Here is a 24314-nt window from a genome sequence, read left to right as displayed (position 1 = left end):
CCTGTTCTTCCCTCCCATGCCCCAGAACTTCAAACGGGAAGAGCAGAACTTTGTAGTGCAGAACGAAATCAACAACATGTCCTTCCTGACAGCCGACAGCAAGAGCAAAATGTCCAAGGTGAGAGGAGGGCTGGGGTGTGGAAGAGGGGTGCTTGCCACCAGGGGTGGAGGGTCTCCCCCTACCTGGAGCCAGCCTATCACCCCCGAAAGGGGAGCCTAGACGAACCTTTGAAACGACAAACTCTGGGTTCTGTTTCGACCAGAAGTCCCTGATTGGCTGCCCTAGTGCAGTCGACAAGGGTTGACTTCCTGTGGAACAGGAAGTCCCCAAGACAGCCATGAGATTATTAGATGCCCTTAGGCAAACCCTTATTGCTCCCTCCCAGTCCCACCTCCCCCTAACATGTCAGTAATCGTTCCTGCCCGCCTTTCAGGGCTGTTGTGTGGATTACTGGGGTAATCTGTTAGGGCAAAAAAGACCTGTGCAAATGATTTTTATGTTGTGATCTTCGGATGAAGGGCAGTGTCAGGGAACTGACATCAGAGAGAAAAGCGGAGGCAGGGCTCCAGAGCGATGCCGGAGAGGGAACCAGTCGGGGGGAAGGAATTCAGTGTGACACCAATAGAGAGGAGAGGGAGATGGAGGAATCGGTGTCAGGGCTCCGAGACCCTTCAACCGAGACCAGCGGAGAGAGCGCTGGCACGCCCTTGCCGTCCCCTTGCCTGCGCAGACGCGTTCTGCGCAGGGAACACAGGCGGAGACTTGGGGTCAAACAGCTTTTATGCTGGAAGAGATTCAAGAAACGCCCACTGACGGATTCTGCAAGTGACTAACAGGTCACGGAGGGCGAGCTCTAACCCTAAACATGGTTGAGCAAACGATCTAACTGAAGTGGAGGCAGTTTACGCACGAGTAACCCACCCATAACCATCACAGGCAGTGTACAAATTTAATAAACAATGGTGATAATAGTTGAACAACATTATTAAAACTGTCTTTTCCTTTCCTTTGTGGGGTACCTACTGCATGTTGAAGTGGACCACCCCCCACCTCAGCCAAATGCATCCCATCGCCATCACCACCCCATCTTCAGCTGCACCACAATCTGCCACAGGCTGCCTCTGAGAGGGCCTGCCACCCCACCCCCACCCTTTCAACTTGGCTGCCACCTGCTCTTTGAACCATCAGTTTTGTGCTTCCTCGCCCACCCCACGCTTGCACAATTCAGCTCTTATCTCTTTGCAGCATGCAGAAAGCCTGGGCCCAAGAAGCAGCTTTTGTGTTGGAGATCTAGGAGGGCGGGTTAGGCTGGGGTAAAGTGGGGAGGGAGGACACCATGGGTTGACAAAGGGCATCACGGTTTGGGGGGCATCAGAGAGCCCCTCCACTTAACCATACGGATGTCCTGCTCAAGGATCCCTCAGCGGACCTGCCTGCATGCTTTCCTTCCTCTTGTGAACAGGGAGGACTAGAAACCTGGTTCTCTTCTTTTGGAAAACAAAAGCAAAAACACAAAAGAGCGGGAAGATTCCATGCCAGCCAAATTGTGCCCAAGGCTCGGGCCTGGACCTCTTCCTGTACGCAGCAGCTTTCTCGCTCTTCGGATTGCTCAGTTTGGGCAGGGCTGTGGGGAGAAGAAAGATGCCGGTGGACAATTTTGCACCTTCTTGGACCTTCCCTGAATTCTTTGCCGGGTGTTTGTGTGAGAGGGAGGGGAGTTTGCCACTCCGTCTAACCTTCTCTTTCTCCTCTTCTGTCTTGTCTCCCTCTTCTCCCCTCGCCTGTGTTGAGTTTAGTCTGGAGAAGGCCAGGTTAGCGAAATAACGGACGTTCCGCCACCCCTTTTGTTGTTGTTGTTGTCGGGGGTTTTTTGGGGGGTGATCCTGTGGAGACAGCATGGTGCAGTGCGCATCTCTGCCGTAACCCTCCCCTCCCTCCTCCTGGGAGAGAACCATCTCGATCATAGCTGTCAACGTTTTCCCCTTTTTTAAGGGAAATCCCCTTATTCCGAATAGGATTCCTCGCAAGAAAAGGGAAAGGTTGACAGCTATGATCTCGATATAATCAGGGGTGCAGGGAGAGAGGGAAGGGCTCGCGGCTGCATGGAGGATGGCAAGAACGCAGTGGCTTTCTGTGGCTGTGGCAGCAACGCATCATGCATCCGATGGGTTGGCACTGACGAGCCACCAAGTGCCCTCCGTTGGCGGGACCAAACTCCCATCATGCCCTTGGACAAGACGCCATATTTCAGGGCGGGGGGACGACCCACACCTGCTTCCGGAGTTACGTCATTCGTCTCCCTGGCCAGACTGTCCTGAAGCCTCTGACCGCAAGTGGCCCCTTCCTTAAAAAAAACCCTCCATTTGCTTGTTTCCGGAAGCCTTCTTCCTCTCCCAGCATGCATTGGGCCATGCACAGATCTCCGTCCCCTAACCTGGACCCATGTACTCCGGGGTTTCCCCTACTTGCCATCTCTTCCCCTCCCCTGCCTTCTGGATCCCAGATCCCATAATCCAGCTGTTGTGACATCATTTGCCACCGCCTGCTGCCCTGCCACCACATGGGGGGGGGTGCCCGCGACGCCACACGTGGTAGATTATGTCTCTTGGCTGCCAACGGTGCTGTGTGTCTCTGTGTGTGGTTATGTGTAGAGGTTAGAAAGGCTCTTTTGCACAGCGGAATGTAGGAGGACAAAGGCACGGCGGGGAAGGAGACAAGGGTATCTTGGTTCACGTTACCTTTCCAGGGGGCGGGGATGGCGGCAGCTCCATTTCATGCAAGTTCAGTCCTTCTCCCACTCATCTCCAGCCCTGCCTGCCTTCATCAGTGAGATTCCAAAATCTGTCTCCTGTTTCCTAGGCCGTCTTTGCCTTATACACCTTATACAAGCCTTCCCCAGCCTTTTGGACTGCAACTCCCATCATCCCTGTTCCGGGGCTGATGGGAGTTGTCCAAAACATCCGAAGGGCACGAGGCTTGGGAAAGCTGTGTGCGACCCACTCGCTTGCACCGTTCTCTTCTGGTACTGCCTAGATCCCTTCAAAGCCCTCCTACTGAGCCTCTTCTGTGCCTCTAATTACACATTGCTGGATCTCTTACACACTACCCAACCCTCAGCCGTCCTCCCAGTCTACACTGCCATGCGCTGGATCCCAGACTCCCACCCCACACCCCAGTGCCTCCTTCTCATCCCCATAAGGCTGATTCGTTCAGGGCGTTTTCCGTACATGAGGACAGCTCTCATGTAGGGTGAAAACCACGCGCATTGCTGCTTCTGAAGTCACCCGGTGTGAGCATTTTCTTTTATTTCGTCTCCAGTTTATGGATCAAGAAGCCAGTGCATGCTTGCGGGTTTTTGATCCATGCACCCCTGGCAGAACACCTCAGAAGTAACAATGGGCGTATTTTCCCTACACCCCCATTTGAAGATTCCATGTAGTAAAGACCTTCCTACATTTGGAGCAGACTGCAAAGGACGTCTACCCCCATGGAGTCCCTTTGTGCAAGGAACAACGTTGGCCGTTGCTGGGGGGTTCTTCTTCCTCTTCTCTTCTTGCGAAGGAAAACACTCGCCCGTCATTCTCCCATGGGGGGGAGCCTTTAGACCCCATCTCCCACCCCCGCGCCCCAAACCTCACTGAATCCTTAGCGCGGCGCTTGGCCGTTAAGCTTTTGCCCAGCTGATCTCTTGGCATGCCGTAGGATAGCCCGAGTGGCCGGTCCCCCTGCCACAACTCCCCGCACAGTGTTAATTCCCCTTGTCTCCTTCTCCTAACCTTCCTCCCAGTCGGGTGGCTCGGACCAGGAGCGGACCAAGAAGAAGAGGCGTGGGGACCGCTATTCTGTGCAGACATCGCTCATCGTGGCCACGCTTAAGAAGATGCTCCCCATTGGGCTGAACATGTGCTCCCCCACGGACCAGGAGCTGATCAACTTGGCTAAGATACGCTATGCCCTGGTGAGAAGGTTGTGGGGGGGCATGGGAATAATTATCTGCCTCTTTCACACAGGGAGGTTTGGAAGTGGGGGTTCCCAGTCTCCCAAAGCTAATGGGGGCCCAATGGTCAGCTTTCTTGCCACTGCTGGAGGAAGAGGACTTAGAATAAAATTATAATGAAATACAAGTATACAGTCATACCTCAGGTTATAGCCGCTTCAGGTTGCATTTTTTCGGGTTAGTAAAGGTAAAGGGACCCCTGACCATTAGGTCCAGTCGTTGCCAACTCTGGGGTTGCGGCACTCATCTCGCTTTATTGGCCGAGGGAGCCGGCGTACAGCTTCCGGGTCATGTGGCAGAATGACTACGCCGCTTCTGGCGAACCAGAGCAGCGCACGGAAACGCCGTTTCCCTTCCCGCCAGAGCGGTACCTATTTATCTACTTGCACTTTGACGTGCTTTCGAACTGCTAGGTGGGCAGGAGCAGGGACCGAGCAATGGGAGCTCACCCCGTCGCGGGGATTTGAACCGCCGACCTCCTGATTGGCAAGTTCTAGGCTCTGTGGTTTAACCCACAGCGCCACCCGTGTCCCTTTTTTGGATTCCGGACGGCCAAAACCCAGAAGTACTGGAACAGGTTACTTCCGGGTTTGAGCGGTCGAGCATGCGCAGAAGCGCTGAATCACAACCCTCGTGTGTGCAGACATGGGTTGCGAATGCTGCAGTTTGCGAACGTGTATCCCACACAGATCACGTTCGCAACCCGAGCGTCCACTGTATTAGTTTCCAAATTTCATCCCGCCCTTCATCCCAAAGGAGCCCAGGGTGGCAAACAGCAAAAGTACAATTTGAAATTGAATAAAAACATACAGTGGTACCTCTGCTTACGAACGCTTCTGGTTATGAATGCTTCAGGTTACGAGCTCTGCTAACCCAGAGGCAGCTGCTCCTGGTTGCAAACTTTGCCCCAGGATACGAACGGAAATCGTGCGCCAGAGGCGCGTGCCGCAGCAGGAGACCCCATTAGTGAAAGCGCGCCTCAGGATAAGAACGGTTTCAGCTTAAGAACGGATCTCCAGAACGAATTAAGTTTGTAACCAGAGGTACCACTGTACTTGAAAACATCAAAAAATATTCAGACACATTTAGAACATCAAGAAGCATTTAAAAACAGTCACATACCCTCACAGTTAATAATTTCATGGTTGCCGTAGCCAGTATCTCTCAGCCATAAAATGCCTGGGTAATCAGGAATGTTTTTAACTTTCTTCTGTATTGAGGGAGGCAGGTGCACTTCACCTGGTGCAGCATTCCACAGAAAGGGAGCCACCACCAAGAAGGCTCTGTCTTGGGTCAGTGCCAACCGGGCAGCAGGCAAGAATAACCCTCTTATTTGGACGAAAGGTTGGATATAAATGTAGTCAATAATCATAATCATAAATATAGTACCATAAGCATGTGTGTACAGTACAGCTCACAGGTACTTGTTGCCAAATAATATCAGGCGTGACTGTTGCCACTCTCCTTTTCTCATATGAAGGCCTCCTCTTTCTTTCAATCTCTACAGAAAGACACTGATGAGGAGGTACGTGAATTCCTCAACAACAACCTGCACCTCCAGGGCAAGGTGAGTGTCACAAGGATGCTTGAGGAAGGAGATCTTTGCAAGTTCAAAATACACCTCCCAGACTAGTCAGGGAGCAAGTCAGGCCTCCTTAGCCTGAATGAGGGGCACAAGTCATTCTCAACTGCAGTGACACCCATCTTTTTTTCCCCCTTGCAGTGTGAGAACTCCTCCTCCATGCGCTGGCAGATGGCCCTTTACAAGGAGATGTCTGGCAAAGCCGAGGACAGCAACAATCCGGAAAAGATTGTCAAACGGGTTCAGGAGGTTTCGGCTGTGCTCTACCACCTGGAGCAGGTACAGGCAGAGAAAGCTGGCAAGCTGGGTTTAGCAGCCAGAAGAATGTGGCCAGATTTAACCAGCAGGTGATCTAGGCCAGTGTTTTTCAACCACTGTTCCGCGGCACACTAGTGTGCCGCGAGATGTTGCCTGGTGTGCCGTGGGAAAAATTGAAAAATTCGAAAGATTTTTTTTAAAAAAATGTCAAATTTTCGCCCACTAAGCGGGCGCCGGACTGTGTCCACCCTATTTTCCATCCGTCCTGGGTGGGGATCAGACGGAGCTGTAATCCACCGGCTCAGGGGGGATCAGTGGATTGATCTCCGCTGAGCAGAGAACGGTCCACAACGTTTTTGTTTGCCGTTAAAGAAAAAAATATTAAACCGTTTCTAATGGTGGTGTGCCTCGTGATTTTTTTCATGAAACAAGTGTGCCTTTGCCCAAAAAATGTTGAAAAACACTGATTGGGGCACCTGTTAAGTGGCTCACCTGGGTAAGGGCCTTCGAACTTTTAACGGGTTGCCATCACTTCTGCTGTTCTGTTAAACGGAGAGCTCCCTACAGAGGAGTTCATTAAAACATCTACAGCTTGAAAGGATAGCTGCAGAAGGCAGTTCAGTTCCCTTTGGGGCTGTCTAGTTAACTCTAGTACACTTGGAATCCCCTCCTCAGATCTGACATGGGTGGAACAGGTGTATAGAAAGCTGCCTCACTCTGAATCTATCCAGTTCGGTAACATCTACACTGACCTGCAGTGGCTGTCCCAGATTTCAGGCATGGGACCTCCCTAGCCCTACCTGGATTTGCCCAGAGATTGAAGCTGGGACTTTCTGCAGGCAGCGCAGGTGTTCTGTCACTGAGCTACAGCTCCTGTGCCCTGGTTGTTGTTGTTTAGTCGTTTAGTCATGTCCGACTCTTCGTAACCCCATGGACCAGAGCATGCCAGGCACTCCTGTCTTCCACTGCCTCCCGCAGTTTGGTCAAACTCATTCTGGAAGCTTCGAGAACACTGTCCCACCATCTCATCCTCTGTCATCCCCTTCTCCTTGTGCCCTCGCATCTTTCCCAACACCAGGGTCTTTTCCAGGGAGTCTTCTCCTCTCATGAGGTGGCCAAAGTCTTGGAGCCTCAGCTTCAGGATCTGTCCTTCCAGTGAGCACTCAGGGCTGATTTCCTTCAGAATGGAGAGGTGCCCTGGTAGACACCTGCAAACGATTTTCTGCCCTGAAGCCTCCAGCCACCTTCATGAGATCCCTCAGAGACAAGGGGTCAGAGGGAGGAAGCATGCTGGAAAAGGGAGAGGGGAAAGTAGGTGGGAAATGATTGAAGAAGTCTCCCAGCCCTCCAACCCCAGTGAGATTTGTACACCCCCCGCAGACGGAGCATCCTTACAAGTCAAAGAAGGCCGTGTGGCACAAACTGCTCTCCAAGCAACGGCGGCGAGCCGTGGTGGCCTGCTTCCGCATGACGCCCCTCTACAACCTGCCCAGGTGAGTTGAGGTGATCCGGGGAGGTTTTGAGCTCCGTCTCGTTGAGTTGTATTTCGCTCAATCCACACAAACCCTCCGGCATCCCAGCTGTGGGTTCGGGAGGTCTCTGTGACCACACAGACACTTATGGTCTGCCCCGCAGAGGACCTTAAGGCCCATGAATAATCATAGTTTAGAGGTCCCGGGCCCTAAGGAAGTCAGATTATCCTCCACCAGGACCAGGGCCTTCTCAGTGATGGCTCCGACCTGGTGGAATGCTCTGTCCCATGAGACCAAGACCCTGAAGGATTTAACATCCTTCCGCAGGGCCTGTAAGACAGAGCTATTCCGCCTGGCTTTCAATCTGAACTTAGCCTGATCTTTTATTCCCCTTCCTTCCCTCCCCCTCCCCTTTTTATGAAGATTACTTGCTCTGGGATCCCACAGCTAATTCTCCCCTGGTCTCCTCGCTGGTCCAAATAGGACTAATTTAGCCAGCTAGCCCTGGTGATCATCTAATGTATATTGGATAGATTTCCCTCCTAAATTGATTTTTGAATTCTGAATTTATTGTTATTCACATTTTATACTGTATTTTATGCTGTTTTTTGTTGCATCAATTAAGTGTTTTAAATTTGTTGTTAGCCACCCTGAGCCTGTTTTTCTGAAAATTATTTATTTAATTGCTGGGACCACTAGCTGGCCGTGCCATGGGCTGGGGGGGGAATTATTTATTTATTCCATAAGATTTATATGCCGCTGTGTTGCAATAAAACCTCAACGCGATTTACGAAAAGAGGAGGGCCGTCACCAGTAAAAGAAAAGCAATTGAAAACAGCCGTATGAAACATTTTTTTAAAAAAAATTAAAATCAACGATAAGCTGAAAACCCACGTAGAATTAGAAAACCCACATAGAGTTCAAAAGGATCAATAGGGTCATGTCTTTGCCCAACATGGGGCTCAAACCCATAGCCCTGAGGTTGAGAGTCTCATTCTCTGCTGACTGAGCTATCCCATGTCAGCATTCTACATGCCTGGATAGGCTTGCCTAAACAAAAAAATGTTTTTAGCGGGCACTGAAAGGAGTACAGTGAAAGTACCTACCTGATGTCAATAGGCAGGGAGTTCCGAAGTGTGGGGACTGCCATATCAAAAGATTGATTTCTTACAAGTGTGGCAGGGGTGTTATGTGACACCTGTAGCAGCTCCTGTTCCCCGGATTAAAGTGTTGGAAACTTCCTAAGTCATCAGGGCGTCTTTCCGGTGGTCTCCCTGGCTGTAAATCTCCCTCAGTCCAGAAATACCTGTGATAAGCGACCCCTCTCTCCTGAGAGGACCACACTCGTCTTCTGGCCTATCATAGCAGAAGAAAGAGTCAATCGTAGTTCTAAAACTACTTTATTTACAGTCTATATATACAGAGAGGGGACGCGGGTGGCGCTGTGGGTTAAACTACTAAGCCTAGGACTTGCCGATCAGAAGGTCGGCGGTTCGATTCCCACGACGGGGTGAGCCCCCGTTGCTCGGTCCCTGCTCCTGCCAACCTAGCAGTTCGAAAGAACGTCAAAAATGCAAGTAGATGAATAGGTACCTGTAATGGTTCTCGGGGTTGCTCGTGCGTAAGCCGGTGCAAACACCTGGCTGGGTTGCCTGAGTGAACCTTTTCTGTCCGGACAGCTGTCTCAATCGCTGGCAGAATCCGTCAGTGGGCGTTTCTTAAACTTCTTCCAGCAAAGAAGCTCTTTGACGCCTAGTCTCCTCCTACTCTCTCTGCGCGAAAGCCTTCTGCGCAAGGAGGGCGTAGGCAGCGGAGGACCCCTACTCTCCCCGCTGGTCCCCGGCAAGGAGTCATGGGACCGCCTCGCCGATTCCCCCATCTGCCCCCCTTCTCCACTGGTGCTATGCTGATTCCCTTCCCCAGAAGATGGGCTGCCTCTCCCAATCCCGGGATGCTCTCTGGAATCCCTCTGGATTTTGCTCTTTCCCTCCGGCACTGATGGCAGTTCCCTGACAGTACCACTCCGGCGGGAAGGTAAACGCCGTTTCCGTGCGCTGCCCTGGTTCTCCAGAAGCGGCTTAGTCATGCTGGCCACATGACCCAGAAGCTGTATGCCGGCTTCCTTGGCCAGTAAAGCGAGATAAGTGCTGCATCCCCAGAATCGATCCCGACTGGACCTAACGGTCAGGGGTCCCTTTACCTATATACAGCAAATCCATCAGCATGTCTGTGCTCTCTGAGCACCAGTACAGAAAAACAACGCTTTCAGAAGTGAAACCAACTTCCAACAGTACTGAGACTTCCTGTCTCACGCTCACACACTCACATGATATACACAAAACATAGTGCTACAGTGGTGCCTCGCAAGACGAAATTAATCCGTTCCGTGAGGCTCTTCGTTTAGCGGTTTTTTCATCTTGCGAAGCAAGCCCATTGACAGCTTAGTGGATTAGTGCTATTAGCGGTTTAGCGGCTTTTAGCGGATCAGCTGATAAGCGGCTTAGCGGCTTAGGAAAAGGGGGGGAAAGGGGGGAAAACCCGCAGGAACTCGCAAGGCATTTTTTCTTGCGAAGCAAGCCTATAGGGAAATTCGTTTTGCGAAGCGCCTCCAAAACGGAAAACCCTTTCGTCTAGCGGGTTTTCCGTCTTGCGAGGCGTTTGTCTTGCGGGGCACCATTGTACTGCTGGAGCAGCATGGATGGGTAAAAATCCTAACATAAAGTATTCAACTGGGCATCTATGGGGCACAGTGATCTCGCAAGCATGGTACCCCGCTCCTGTGTACCTCTTCACTACGTGAAGCAGGCAGGGCAGAGCTGGGCTAATGGCTGACCTGCCCCCGTCTGCTTTCCAGGCACCGGGCTTGCAACATGTACTTGGAGAGCTACAAGCTGTCCTGGATCCTTACCGAAGAGCACCCCTTTGAAGACAGGATGATTGACGATCTGTCTGTGAGTCCTGGGGAAAGAATGGGAACCAAATGCTATGCGCAGCCTGAAGGTCTAGCATTAAATGGAATGTTGGACGCCATGTGTGTGTGTGTGCATTCACACACGCACACATGCAGGGGGGCATGTACCACTTGGCAGCTCTGTGGTGGAAGTCCTCCATATGCCTGACTCGTTGGCAGCAAAGAGCAGTGTTCTGGCTTCGGTTTAATAGCAGGAATGGAAGAGACATCATTGGGTCTGGAATGCCCTTCCTGGGAGGGAGAACAGGAGAGGTGCTGAGCTGGGTGTGGAATGAGCCACTGAGTTTTCTAGTCCTCCCATATTTCCAACCGATATATATATATATATATATGCACACCAGGTGATATACCCTGGGACAGTGGTTCTCAGCCTGTGGGTCCCCAGATGTTGTTGAACTACAACTCCCATCATCCCTGAGCTCTGGCCTTGCTAGCTAAGGGTGATGGGAGTTGTAGTCCAACAACATCTGGGGACCCACAGGTTGAGATAGGCTGCCCTAGGGGTTTTCCTTTTCTGTCGTCTCCCAGGAAGAGGCTTTTCTATGGTTTTCTTTCCCCCCCCCCCATCCCTATTGTAGCATCAGGAATCCCGTACACTCCAGGGGACATCTGCCCCATGCCTAACCTCTAACGCTGTTTTCCTTTCGTTCTTGCTGGGGGGGTGGGATGTAGAAACCAGGGGAGGAGGAAGAGGAAGAGGAAGAGGAGGCAGAAAAGAAACCGGATCCTTTGCATCAGCTCATCCTGCATTTCAGCAGGACAGCGCTGACCGAGAAGAGGTGAGTCTTCTAACATCTGAGTTCTTTGGAGCACTATTCAAACCATGCATGCAGACCTCAACTGGGTATACTCTTTGCCAGGAGCCATCTATACTCCCTCCACTGCAAGGATTGGTTTGTAACTGAAGCCCTTATCATACACATCTTTTCTGGCCTTGGGCGTGGCCTGACAGGTCCCATAAGGACTGCAGCTGCTGCCTAGCAAGGACTGGGGTATTTGGGGGAAAGTTTTGCTGTTACTGATATTAACTGGTATTACTGATATTAACTTTTTGTATCTTTATTTTTATGTGGAAATTGTTCAGTTTGGTTATGTAGTTTTTAATGTGTTTTATTTATTTTTATGACTACTTTGCTTTATTTGTAATTACCGTAGTTTTCGCTCTATAAGACGCACCTAGTTTTTGGGAGGAGGAAAACAAGAAAAAAAATATTCTGAATCTTAGAAGCCAGAACAGCAAGAGGGATCGTTGCGGAGTGAAAGCAGAAATCCCTCTTGCTGTTCTGGCTTCTGGGATAGCTGCGCAGCCTGCATTCGCTCCATAAGACGCACACACATTTCCCCTTACTTTTTAGGAGGGGAAAAGTGAGTCTTACAGAGCAAAAAATACGGGATGTAAATCTTTTCATCTTGTAAGCTGCCTTGAGCATTGTTTTAACTGTGGAAAAGCGGTATACAAATAAAATGATGATGAGTCGCAGGCAGGGTGCATGTGTGGGATCGGAGCCAGGTTGGACTTTTTAGCTGGGCATGGGATAAAGAGGCTAGGGACATTGGAAGCTGTATTGAGCCAGAGCATTAAGAACATCAACAGAGCCTTCTGGATCACGTCAATGGCCCATTTAATTCCAGCACCCTGTTCTCATAGCGGCCAACTAGATGCCTGCCAGCAGCTGGCAAATGGGACCCGAGACAGGAACACACTCCTTTTCTGTAGCTACCAGCAACTGGTATTCCGAATCATTCCTGCCTCCATCCGTGGAGGCGGAGCGTAGCTATCGTAGCTAGGAGACATTGATCCCTCCACAAAAATAGGATCTCTCTCCACCCCGCCCAGTCAGAATGGTTCTTTAGGAGAGAAACTTTAAGAAGGAATGGGGAAAATTCACAATGTACTTAAGAGAACACTGTAAGCAACTAAAACCTTTGGCAGGATTTGAGTAACGCTAAGGTAAAAATGGTAAGGACACGGGTGGCGCTGTGGGTTAAACCAGTGTTTTTCAACCTTTTTTGGGCAAAGGCACACTTGTTTTATGAAAAAAATCACGAGGCACACCACCATTAGAAAATGTTAAAAAAATTAACTCTTTGCCTATATTGACTATATATAAAGTAATTCTCTTGAATAGGAATCAAATAAACACAAAGAAAGTATTTTATAATTACTTTATTATAAAATAGTAAGTAAACAGAAATATGAAAAATTATAAAAGACTTTATTCAGTGCGCAACCTGGGCCTGTTTGGCTGAACACAAAGCTGATATTCTGGCTGGAATCGAAGAAAGACACATACGTAGCTCTATGGGGAATCGAAGAAAGACACACATGTAGCTCTATGGGGAATCGGATGAGAGCGGACCGCCTGTCCGCTCTCATCCGATCCCATCCGATCTGATCCCCACCCAGGACGGATGGAAAATAGGGTGGACACAGTCCGGTGCCCGCCTAGTGGGCGAAAATTTGACTTTTTTAAAAAAAATCTTTCAAATTTTTCAATTTTTCCCACGGCACACCAGGCAACATCTCGCGGCACACTAGTGTGCCGCGGAACAGTGGTTGAAAAACACTGGGTTAAACCACAGAGCCTAGAACTTGCCGATCAGAGCTTGGAGCTCCCGTTGCTCAGTCCCTCTTCCTGCCAACCTAGCTGTTCGAAAGCACGTCAAAGTGCAAGTAGGTAAATAGGTACCGCTCCGGCGGGAAGGTAAACGGTGTTTCCATGCGCTGCTCCGGTTCGCCAGAAGTGGCTTAGTCATGTTGGCCACATGACCCGGAAGCTGTACGCCAGCTCCCTTGGCCAATAAAGCAAGATGAGCGCCACAACCCCAGAGTCGGCCACGACTGGACCTAATAGTCAGGGGTCCCTTTACCTTTACTAAGGTAAAAATGGATGATTTAAGAAAAATAGAGGAAATGGTTGAAATAGTTTAAAACGGTAACCATGGAAGGGTGGAGGGGAGTCTAAGGGTTCAAGGAATCCTAAATGATGATGATGATATTTAATGTTTGAATTTAAATGTTATTGAATTAAAACTCAATAAAAAAGATTATAACACACACACACACCCAAAAAAGGGGGGGAAAGAATGGTTCTTTAGAATTTGGAATGCAGGAATAATGCCTATGTCCGAACAAGAGCAAATCTGTTGCAAGGAAGCAAGTTTGTCGAAAGGTAGACAGTCTAATTATGCTGTGGGGACCACATTCATCATTCCCCTTAGTTTATAATGTGAGTCACATCTTTGCATTATGATTTTGGGTTAGTAACTGGGAGGTGCTCTTCTCTGCCTGCAATGTTATTATTATTTAAAAGCACGATAAAATAAATACTGGGAGCAAGCGTTATGGAGAGGCCAGTTTCAGCACATAGAACCTGAGCCTCCTCTGTTTTGTTTCAGCAAACTGGACGAAGACTATCTGTATATGGCATATGCTGACATCATGGCAAAGGTGAGAGACAAGCCACTATGCCCCGGGTCACCATTTTCAGCCATTTTAATCTGTTTCTTCTCCAAAGGAAAGATGTAATGGTGATCGTTCCCAGACCACAGCCACACCATTCAGTTAAAGCACTATTACACCACTTTAAACAGCCAAAATTCCTGGAAGAATTCTGGGAGCTGTGGTTTGCTGAGGGTCCTGAGAGCAGGCCCCCTATTTCCCTCACAGAACTGCAATTCCCATAGTTCCCTGGGAAAGAAGGGTTGATGGTTAAATCTGCCTGGGAATTGTACCTCTGTAAGGGGAATAGGAGTTTCCAACACCCTTAACAAACTACAATTCCCAGGATTCTTTGAGGGGGAAGCCATGACTGTCGGAAACGGTGTGTTTTAATTGTATGGCACGTTAGAGGCCTCAGAAGGAGGACTGAAGCTTGTCGTGATGTTTGCCACCCCTTTTTATTGATCCTACTCCTGTGCCTTTAACATGTAATCTGGCATGCAGAAAATGTGGGAGAAAATGTAAGAGAAGAGTGCTTGCTGGCTGGGACTGATGTGAGTTGTGGCCCAAAACATTTGGAGGGCACTGGGTTGGGGAAGGTTGCTGTGCTAGTACAGTGGTACCTCGCAAGACGAAAAACGCGCAAGACGAAAGAGTTTTCCGTTTTTTGAGTTGTTCCGCAAGACGAATTTCCCTATGGGCTTGCTTCGCAAGACGAAACGTCTTGCGAGTTCTTGCGAGTTTGTTTCCTTTTTCTTAAAGCCGCTAAGCCGTTAATAGCCACTACGCCGCTAAGTCACTAAGCCGCTAATAGCCGCTAAGCCGCTAATAGCCGTGCTTCGCAAGACAAAAAAACCGCAAGAGGAAGAGACTCGTGGAACGGATTAATTTCACCTTGGGAGGGACCACTGTATCAGTAAACACCAGCGTGTTACTCAGAGATGACTTTCGCCCAGTCCCCCTGTGGACAAACGGAGGTTAGTGAGCTATGGTTGCCTCTCTGAGAGGCCCACAGCAGCTGGCTAGGGGGTAGTAGGTTTATTGAATCAAGAGCTGACTCTATAGCAGGGGTGGCCAACTCCCAAGAGACTGCAATCTACTCACAGAGTTAAAAAATGGCAGTGATCTACCCCTTTTGGGGGGGTTCAGGTCAAAGTTTTTGAGCTTTTTTTAGGAGGAGAACCCCTGTTTTGTGGGGTTCAGGTCAAAGATGTAGAGCTTTTTTGGGGGGAGCCAGCGATCTACCAGTGATCTACCACAGATGTTCAGTCATCTACCAGTAGATCACGATCTACCTGTTGGACGTGCCTGCTCTAGAGCAAGCCACAAAGAGCTCTGAGGTTCTGTCGCTAGTTCTGATGCGGGACGGTATTTTGTGTTTATGTGCTCATCCCTCTTATCCTTTGGTCCCCTGGACTCCAGAGCTGCCACATCAACGAAGGAGAAGAAGGTGGAGAAAATGGCGAAGAAGGGGAAGAGGCTGAGGTTCCATTTGAGGTAAAGGATTCCCCCCTGCACCCAGCCGCCCTGAGAGGTTTTTGAACTTTCAGCAAACATTTTCCCGCTCTGCCTCAAACCTCCAGAAACTTGGGCGTACGTTTGCAAAGTCTTGGGCAACTTCCAGGCAACATGTTGATTGACCATCCATCATTCACTCCGATTTGTTTGCACGAAAAGCTCGTGCAGAGGTTATACAATGTGTGCTCTTCCCTGAGCACCTTTCGCGATTTGTTTGCGGGGAGGTTATAGAACTTCCCATCAGTCGACCATTATCCTATGACCTACTGGCCTTTAAAAGATGGTTTCATTTGCAAAATCGCAGTGTGCTTTGTTATTTCGGCCTAATTGCAATGTGGGGTGGGGGTGGGGGGAGGAGAGACGAAGAGGAGATGCTACAGGTACCAAGGGAGACTTGATTGAGCAAACGTACACCTGCAGTTGCCATCTTGGGTTAGTGGGACAATTGTATGTTCACTGTTCCAATGTATACCTTCCTGGTGCACCTGGAGTGGGAGAGGTACCTTGAGAAAGAAGGCAGAGAAACAGTGCTAAAATTGAAGGCTGCGGTCAGGACCAAGTTGTTAATCTGGGGATCAACTCAGCGGTTGTGCATACCGTTCCAAAAACTGACCAGTGCACCAACGCTCATTGGATTCCAAACAAGGCTGGCTATGATGGGCATTTAAGGCCTAGGAGATGAACACCAGTGACCTTGCTCAGGGAAGGAAAGCAGCCACTTTGAAAGCTGTATATCAGCTGGTGGCACCAGATTGGGTCACCTGACCTCCCTGGCCCAGAGCAGTGACATGGATTCTTTGACTGGAGCCATGCGGCCAGCCCTCCAGCCTGCCCTCCCTTGCACAGCAACCCTGGTGGTGCAAGAAGCGGCTGTCCTAAGAAGGAGAAGTGTAGGCAGCTATCAAGGAAATGATGGTTGACACTGACCTCCAGCCTTCAGTTCAGGGCCATCTTACCCATAGGCGCTAGGGGTGCAGGGCACCCAGGCTCTGGGCTCTCAGGGGCACCAGGCCGAGAGTCTGGGGCCTGAGAGTTGAGTCCGGGGAAGAACCCACCCATCTGCGTCGTGAGTTCGGGGGCGACCAAGCCAGCGAGATGCTGAGGCGGCCAGCCAGCTCCGCCTTCCTGCGCGCCTGGGACTGGGCAACTGGGGTGGGCGCCGGGCGGATCTTTGCACCCCAGCACCACCTATGCTTACGACAGCCCTGCCTCAGTTCACACTGTCTTGCCTCCTTGCAGGAAAAGGAGATGGAGAAGCAGAAGCTCCTTTATCAGCAGTCCCGCCTGCACAACCGTGGGGCAGCAGAGATGGTTCTGCAGATGATTAGCGCCTGCAAAGGTCAGAAGCAGCCCTTTTTCCTCTTCACCCTCCCCTTGGATCCCTTGGCAGGGTTCAGCTTTCCCATGTTGGGAGGCCTTGGGTGAGGTTGGTGGGGGGGAGGAAGCTTTCCTCCCGTTCTTCAGCTACAAGGCCCAGCTAGAAACCCGCTGTGGGTCCTAGGATGCTGGTCAGATTCCATGCTGGCAATCCTGTGGACACAGACAGTACAGGGCTAGAGAAACATTTGGTGTTCCTAGGCTGCCATATCAAATACCGTACTTTTCCGTCTATAAGACGCCCCTATGTAGTAGACAACCCCTATTTTGGGGGCCTCAAAATTTAGAAAAGGAGCTTTTGGGGGGTTATGGGGGGAGTGAAGGACGCAGGTGGCACTGTGGATTAAACCACGGAGCCTAGGACTTGCCAATCTGAAGGTCGGCGGTTCAAATCCCCACGACGGGGTGAGCTCCCATTGCTCGGTCCCTGCTCCTGCCAACCTAGCAGTTCAAAAGCACGTCAAAGTGCAAGTAGATAAATAGGTACTGCTCCGGCGGGAAGGTAAATGGTGTTTCTGTGCGCTGCTCTGGTTCGCCAGAACTGGTTTAGTCATGCTGGCCACATGACCCGGAAGCTGTACGCTGGCTCCCTTGGCCAATAAAGCGAGATGAGCGCTGCAACCCCAGAGCCGGTCACAACTGGACCTAATGGTCAGGGGTCCCTTTACCTTTACCTATGGGGGGGGGATGTGAAAATAGCTCACCCACAGGAACAAAGCGCGAGGCCAATATTGTATGCGGCAATTGGCCGGTTGATTGCTGGGGCGTGTGTGTGAAAATCTCTCACCGCCAGAATGCAGCACACAACCGCTTGTGTTTCAGAAACCACCTATCAGCTGGCTGTTCACCACCATTAGCCGCCAATCGTCTTCCTGATTGCTGCTGCGGCAGCCAGTAGACAGATGCCCGTGTCGCAGCAATCCGGAGTGCGATTGGCAGCCGCTGGTTGAGATCGGGCAGCTGATAGGTGGTTTCTGCGATCCGTTTTTTCTGTGTGGCGTCTTCACGCAGCTCCATTTGTGTGCAGGCGGCACAGCGTTACACAGGAGGAGCGCAAGGCATGATTTTTCACCGATTTGAAAGGCGCAGGGGGGATATTACTTCGATCGCCGTGCTCCTCTTGTGTAACGTTGCACCGCCCATGGACAAATGGAGCCGCGCGAAGACGCCACATGCAAAAAACGGACCACCTACCAGCTGTAGGGTGGGCTGAGTGGGAGGAGGTAAGCAGACTACGGAAGCCCCACGGCTCACCACTGCCAGGAGCTGCGACTGCTAGAGCAAGTACCGCATTTGTTTATATATGTATTTGCTGTATTCCATGGATAAGTCGAGCCATGTTTTTTAACCTAAAAAACTGGGTAAAAAAACCTCATCTTATACACGTAAAAATACAAAACAAAAAAATTCCTTCCAGTAGCACCTTAAAGACCAACTAAGTTAGTTCTTGGTATGAGCTTTCGTGTGCATGCACACTTCTTCAGATACACTGAAACAGAAATTTCCAGACCCTTCTATATAGTGAGAAGGTGGGGAGGGGTATTACTCAGAAGGGTGGTGGGAATGGGTGATTGGCAGATAGCTGTGATGAGCCTGTTGACGACTCTTAACGACTGCAATAAGTCTTACAGGAAAAAGCAAGGGGTGAGAAGGTGAAAAATGGCTGATTTATGTCCGTTTATTCTTTGGCGTAAAGTCTGGCCTGTTTGTCCAATATAGAGAGCTGAAGGACACTGTTGGCATTTGATGGCATACACAATGTTAGACGATGAGCAATTAAATAGTCCCGAGATGGTATGTGTGATGTTGTTGGGGCCAGTAATGGTGTTGTCCGGGTGTATGTGGCAGCTCTCTATATTGGACAAACAGGCCAGACCTTACGCCAAAGAATAAACGGACATAAATTGGACATCAGGAATCACAAGACAGAGAAACCAGTAGGAGAACACTTCAATCTCCCAGGACATTCTATACAAGATCTCAAAGTAGCTGTTTTACTACAAAGGAATTTCAGAAATAGACTGGAAAGAGAAGCTGCTGAATTGCAACTTATCACCAAACTTAAAACCATGGAGAGACCTGGTCTGAACAAAGACCTTGGATTCTTAACTCATTATACATGACAAAGCCATTTTTCACCTTCTCACCCCTTGCTTTTTCCTGTAAGACCTATTGCAGTCGTTAAGAGTCGTCAACAGGCTCATCACAGCTATCTGCCAATCACCCATTCCCACCAGCCTTCTGAGTAATACCCCTCCCCACCTTCTCACTATATAGAAGGGTCTGGAAACTTCTGTTTCAGTGTATCTGAAGAAGTGTGCATGCACACGAAAGCTCATACCAAGAACTGACTTAGTTGGTCTTTAAGGTGCTACTGGAAGGAATTTTTTTGTTTTGACTATGGCAGACCAACAGGGCTACCTATCTGTAACGTAAAAATACAGTAGCTCAGAACATAGATCTTAGAGCATGGGCTGGCGCAGACAAGGAGAGGAGGTGCTCCTTCATGCGCCTGATCCCCAAGCTACACAGCAGGGATGGGGAACCTCCAGATGTTGCCAGACTCCAAGTCCCATCAGCCCCAGGCAGCGTGGCCAGTAGCCAGGATGGGAGTTGTAGCCCCTCCGGAAGGCCGTTCCCTTTCCCTGCTGCACAGATGTCAGTGCAATAAATCATTTCCCTGTCTCTGCAGGGGAGCCTGGCGCTATGGTATCTTCTACCCTGAAGCTGGGCATCTCCATCCTGAATGGCGGCAATGAGGAAGTGCAGCAGGTAGGAGGGCCAGGGGAGGGAGACGCAAGGCTCCTTGGCAAGTGATTCATTCCCTGCCTATGAACCTTGCCGCTGATTTGAGTCTAAATTGCTGCATATTGGTGTGTTGTGCTAAGTTGTATATTTAACCCTGTGGCTTTTGTAATTAAAATTATGAAACTGCTTTTTGAAGCCATTTTTATTGTTTAAGTTGATGTTACCTTATTGTAATGCTTACTCATTACTTACTCCTCCTTTACTCATCTCCCATTTCTTACTCCATGTAGAAACATGCTGTGAACTGGATGCCCATTCACGCTTCCACTTGCCCCACCACTTCCCCTCCCTGGCAAACCCACCCTTTACCAATGGATCGGGGCAAATGTCAGTAGGGTTCTTCTGTGGGTGGTTGGTTGTTCTGAATTTGCACTAAATACAGTAGACCCTCGGGTTACGTTATGCTCGAGTAACATAAACTTCAGGTTGCAAAACTGGCAAACCCGGAAGTATACTTCCAGGTTTCACCGCTCGCGCATGCGTAGAAGCGCTCTGCGCACATGCACAGAAGCACACTATTGCACAGCACGCATACACAGAAGCGGCGCCTCTGGGTGCAGATTTTTCAGGGTGTGCACGGACCCCCAGAACGAATTGAATTCATATCCAGAGGGTCCACTGTAGTGAGGTGGGAGAACTGAAAATATTGCCAATGCATATGACATCTGGAAACCAAAGAGCCCCTTTGGTTTCAGATAGTTCATAGGTCGACAAGTCTAAAAAGCCTGGGACACAAATTTTCACAGCCCTCCAGCGGCTACCGTGGCTCATTTACCAGAAGTAATGTATTTAGCATTAACTCTGAAAATACATAGGGGACGCGGGTGGCACTTTGGGTTAAACCACAGAGCCTAGGAGGACTTGCCAATGGGTCTCAGGTCCACAATGAGTCAGGGACTTCCCCTGCATGCGAAGACAGGCTCCAGTGGATTGAATGGACAAGACCGATAGTACAGCGGTCAAGAAGGCGGTTCCTGCATGTGCTGTAGAAGGAAGTGAGAGGCAAATAAGGCTCATCTACCTGGGAAGGTGAAGGGACGCGGGTGGCGCTGTGGGTTAAACCACAGAGCCTACGACTTGCCAATCAGAAGGTCGGCGGTTCAAATCCCCGCGAAGGGGTGAGCTCCCGTTGCTCAGTCCCTGCTCCTGCCAACCTAGCAGTTCGAAAGCACATCAAAGTGCAAGTAGATAAATAGGTACCGCTCTGGCGGGAAGGTAAACGGCGTTTCCATGTGTTGCTCTGGTTCACCAGAAGCGGCTTAGTCATGCCGGCTCCCTCGGCCAATAAAGCGAGATGAGCGCCACAACCCCAGAGTCAGTCATGACTGGACCTAATGGTCAGGGGTCCCTTTACATTTACCCTTTACTGAAAGTACCGTACATGCTCGATTTTGGCCAAACTAAAGCCTCCAAGAGCACAATATGCATCCAGAGATTTCTTAGGTGCCAACTCACTGGGGCCCTGGGCACCCACAAAATTCCCCATGAAGGGGCCGGGCACCCACAAATTTCAGTGCCAGGGCCATGCATGCACCATGACACCCACAGCCCCGGGCACCCACAGTCGCAGGGCCAAACTGGCACAGCTGGGAGGTTTAGTTTGGTAAGAATTGAGCTGCTCCTATTTTGGGAAGGGGTGTTGTTGTTGTTGTTGTTGTTGTTGTTGTTGTTGTTGTTGGGATCGTGGTGTGGATGGAAAGGGTTCCTGGCCTGGATTTCGCTCTCTTTATGGCTGCCATTAGAAACACACAGCTGCTGTGAATACACATCTAATGCAACGTCTTTAACATGTAGTTTTGTGCTCGGAAGAGTCAGAAGCGGGCCTTCTCTTCCCCTCCCCATACTGACTTTCTCCCTGTCCTCAGAAAATGCTGGATTATCTGAAGGAGAAACACGAGGTGGGATTCTTCCTGAGCCTCCAGGCCCTGATGCAAACATGCAGGTGTGTAGAAACATTTTGTTCTTCTTTTTTTACCTTTTTTATGCTTCTGCTTATATATTTGAGTGCTTCCAAACCGTAAAACCCTGTAAGAAAATACCACGGCCCTGTAAATGCATTAAAACAGCAGGAGGTTATAAAACCCAGAAGAAATGGCTAACGCTGGATCAAATTAATTTTCTAAAGAATGCTTGGCAAAGCTGGAACGTTTTCAGCAGATGGCAAAATGTTAGAATTGTAGGCGTCGAGTGTCCAGTGAGTGGAACCGTATTTCAAAGTACTGTCTGGAACTAGCCTACAAACAAGCCTGAGGGTTTTCAGAACACACAGGTAACAACCATAGTAACAACATTAACAGAAAACAGATTCACAGTGCAAGTGGTGTGATAGTGTACAATGTAACGTAAAATATATTAACTTAAAGTGTCTCTCTGAAAATTGCCATGGGTCCATGGAACAGTTATTATGTGGCTAGATTTATTCTCATAAAAAGTAATGCAGTACCATATATTATCAAAGTCATATTTTTTGCCTGTCAGAGCCTTCAACCTGCAAGCCTGAGTTACAAAGAAACTAAAGAAATATGAGAATGTTTTCATTTGTTCCTTAGCTAAATAAACAGTTCAAAAATAAGGAGACACCATGCACATACGATGTGCTGAACATGACAGGCTTGCTGGTAGCGGCTGCGCCACATTTAGTCTGACCCAGAGAAAACAACTTTGAAACTGCGATACATTTGCGCTGTAGCCAGAATCCTGTGACGATTCCGTTCCAGCTGTTGCTGCAGTTACTATCCTTTGGCCCTCCGACTTTTTCTGCTCTCCAGTCATGGACTGGCTGGAGGCAGAAGAAGTAGAAGGAGGCACCAGCTGAGGAACCCCAAAGGGAATAAGGCTCAGAGCCCAGGGAATGGTGGTGGGATGACAATGAGTAGTCAGAGGGAGAAGAAGGAGGAGGTATAATGGTCTCCCAGGACCAGAAGAGGGATGAAGAGGGTGGAGCAAAGACAGGCAAGACAATGAAGCCTCAGATTGTTTCAGAAGGAATCGGAGGAGGTGGCTTAGGGAGTTGTGGGATGGCAGGGACCTTCAGCCCCCACAACTACCTCATAGGGACAGGTTCTGCCAGGAAGGCTTTTATATACGCTCTATACAGCTGGCTGTACCCCCAAATACAGTGGTGCCCCGCAAGACGAACGCCTCGCAAGACGAAAAACCCGCTAGACAAAAGGGTTTTCTGTTTTTTGATGCGCTTCGCAAGACGAATTTCCCTATGGGCTTGCTTCGCAAGACGAAAACGTCTTGCGATTTTTTTCGCCTCCCCCCCCTTTTTCTAAGCCGCTAAGCCGCTAATAGCCTTTTAGCCACTAAGCCGCTAAGCCTTTAATAGCCACTAAGCTGCTAATAGCGCTAATCCGCTAAGCCACTAATAGGGTTGCTTCGCAAGACGAAAAAACCGCTAGACGAAGAGACTTGCGGAACAGATTATTTTCGTCTTGCGAGGCACCACTGTACCCCAGTAATAAGATCATTAAGTTCGCAGATGATACAACGGTGGTTGGTTTAATTAACGGCTGGAGAGGGGGAGACGGCCTATAGGAAGGAAGTTGAGCAGTTGGGGGAGTGGTGCAGGAAAAACAACTTACTCCTTAACTTAAAGAAAACAAAAGAGATTATTGTGGACTTTAGGAGATATAAATTGAATATTCAGCCACTTATTATTGAGGGGAAGTGCGTGGAACAGGTCTCAGTGTTCCGATTTCTGGGAATGGAGTTGAGCGATGACCTAACCTGGGGAGAAAACAGCAAAGACCTGATGAAGAGAGCACAGCAGAGGTTATATTTTATGAGAATCCTCCAGAAAAACAATCTCTCAAAGGATCTGTTGATGGCATTCTACCATTGTACTGTTGAGAGTGTATTAACTTATGGTCTCTGTGTGTGGTTTGGGAGCTGCACAGTCAGGGGAAAAACAACTCTGTCCAGGGTTGTAAAGACTGCGGAGAGAATAATTGGGTGCACTCTTCCCACCTTGGATCAAATCTATGCTTCCAGGTGCCATAAGAAAGCTGCAGAGATAGTGCAGAGATAGTGCGCACCCCGGAAATGATCTCTTTCAGCTTCTGCCTTCTGGAAGAAAGTACAGGGTTATAAAGACTAGGACTAGCCGCCTGAGAAACAGTTTCTACCCAAATGCGATTTTGGTTTTAAACGCAGTGTAAGGTAGTCTCTATGGGAGTATATTGTGTTTAATTATGGGGTATCAGAGTTTTTAGGCTGGGATAGCTGGGATAGCAGGCTTGTTGGTTTCTGAATGTCTGATGTAGATTTTCAACTTCGTTGTTTCTGTATGGGACAATGATAATAAAGATTATTGTATCTTATCATATTGTATCGAAGGCTTGCTGTGCTCTCTAGGTCTGGCCCATAGCTGTCAACTTACAGATTTGAAAATAAGGGACCAGCAGCCTTGAAAATAAGGGACCAGCAGCCAAAATAAGGGACCTGCAGCCTCACCTGTTCCAGGCACTCCAGTCTTCCTGTCCTCCTGCAGTCTGGTCAAACTCATGCTGGGTAGCTTCGAGGACACTGTCCAACCAACTTTGTAACCAGAGGTTCAACTGAATAGAATCTGAATCACATGCACCACAAGGCCTATGCAGCCTCAACTTAAGATGGCTCCCCGGCCTGGCTTTGCACTGCAAAGTTTGCAGCAGCACGTGCAACAAAATGGTTTCCAGCATTCAAAAAGCCCCTCAGCTTGCATTAACTAGCCACACACAAGGCATGCAAGCTCCACCCCCCAGTCATTCTTAGACTTCTTATTGGGTGAGCAACACAGCCAAGCAACACAGTTCGAGCTTCCCTCCTCCCTGGCTGGCAGGGAGGGAGGGAGAGGAGCTGCTTCCTTTGAAATTTAAGGGACATCATTTAAGGGACATCCATC

The 24314-nt window shown here is 49.4% G+C and overlaps 1 protein-coding gene across 12 annotated transcripts in view; it reads left to right on the top strand.

Moving 5' to 3' along the window:
* The window catches only part of RYR1 (ryanodine receptor 1), a 224394-nt gene that overhangs the window by 154371 nt on the left and 45709 nt on the right, over positions 1 to 24314 (top strand). For 7 of the 12 annotated variants that reach the window (XM_083753554.1, XM_083753552.1, XM_083753559.1 and 4 more), the window contains exons 69-81: positions 26 to 118; positions 1798 to 1812; positions 3789 to 3959; positions 5506 to 5565; positions 5722 to 5859; positions 7219 to 7331; positions 10165 to 10261; positions 10954 to 11060; positions 13681 to 13732; positions 15146 to 15220; positions 16481 to 16580; positions 19311 to 19390; positions 21292 to 21368. In XM_083753554.1, coding sequence (XP_083609680.1) covers positions 26 to 118; positions 1798 to 1812; positions 3789 to 3959; positions 5506 to 5565; positions 5722 to 5859; positions 7219 to 7331; positions 10165 to 10261; positions 10954 to 11060; positions 13681 to 13732; positions 15146 to 15220; positions 16481 to 16580; positions 19311 to 19390; positions 21292 to 21368 — 1178 coding nt within the window. The remainder of the gene's footprint in view (positions 1 to 25; positions 119 to 1797; positions 1813 to 3788; positions 3960 to 5505; positions 5566 to 5721; positions 5860 to 7218; positions 7332 to 10164; positions 10262 to 10953; positions 11061 to 13680; positions 13733 to 15145; positions 15221 to 16480; positions 16581 to 19310; positions 19391 to 21291; positions 21369 to 24314) is intronic. The other 5 variants (XM_083753557.1, XM_083753553.1, XM_083753561.1 and 2 more) reach the window with 1 other exon arrangement.

The sequence above is a fragment of the Podarcis gaigeae genome (genome assembly GCF_964106915.1).
Source record: "Podarcis gaigeae genome assembly, chromosome: 8".
In the NCBI taxonomy this organism is placed as follows: Eukaryota; Metazoa; Chordata; class Lepidosauria; order Squamata; family Lacertidae; genus Podarcis; species Podarcis gaigeae.
Note: the sequence above shows the minus strand (reverse complement) of the source record. Positions and strands in the feature narration are given on the sequence as shown.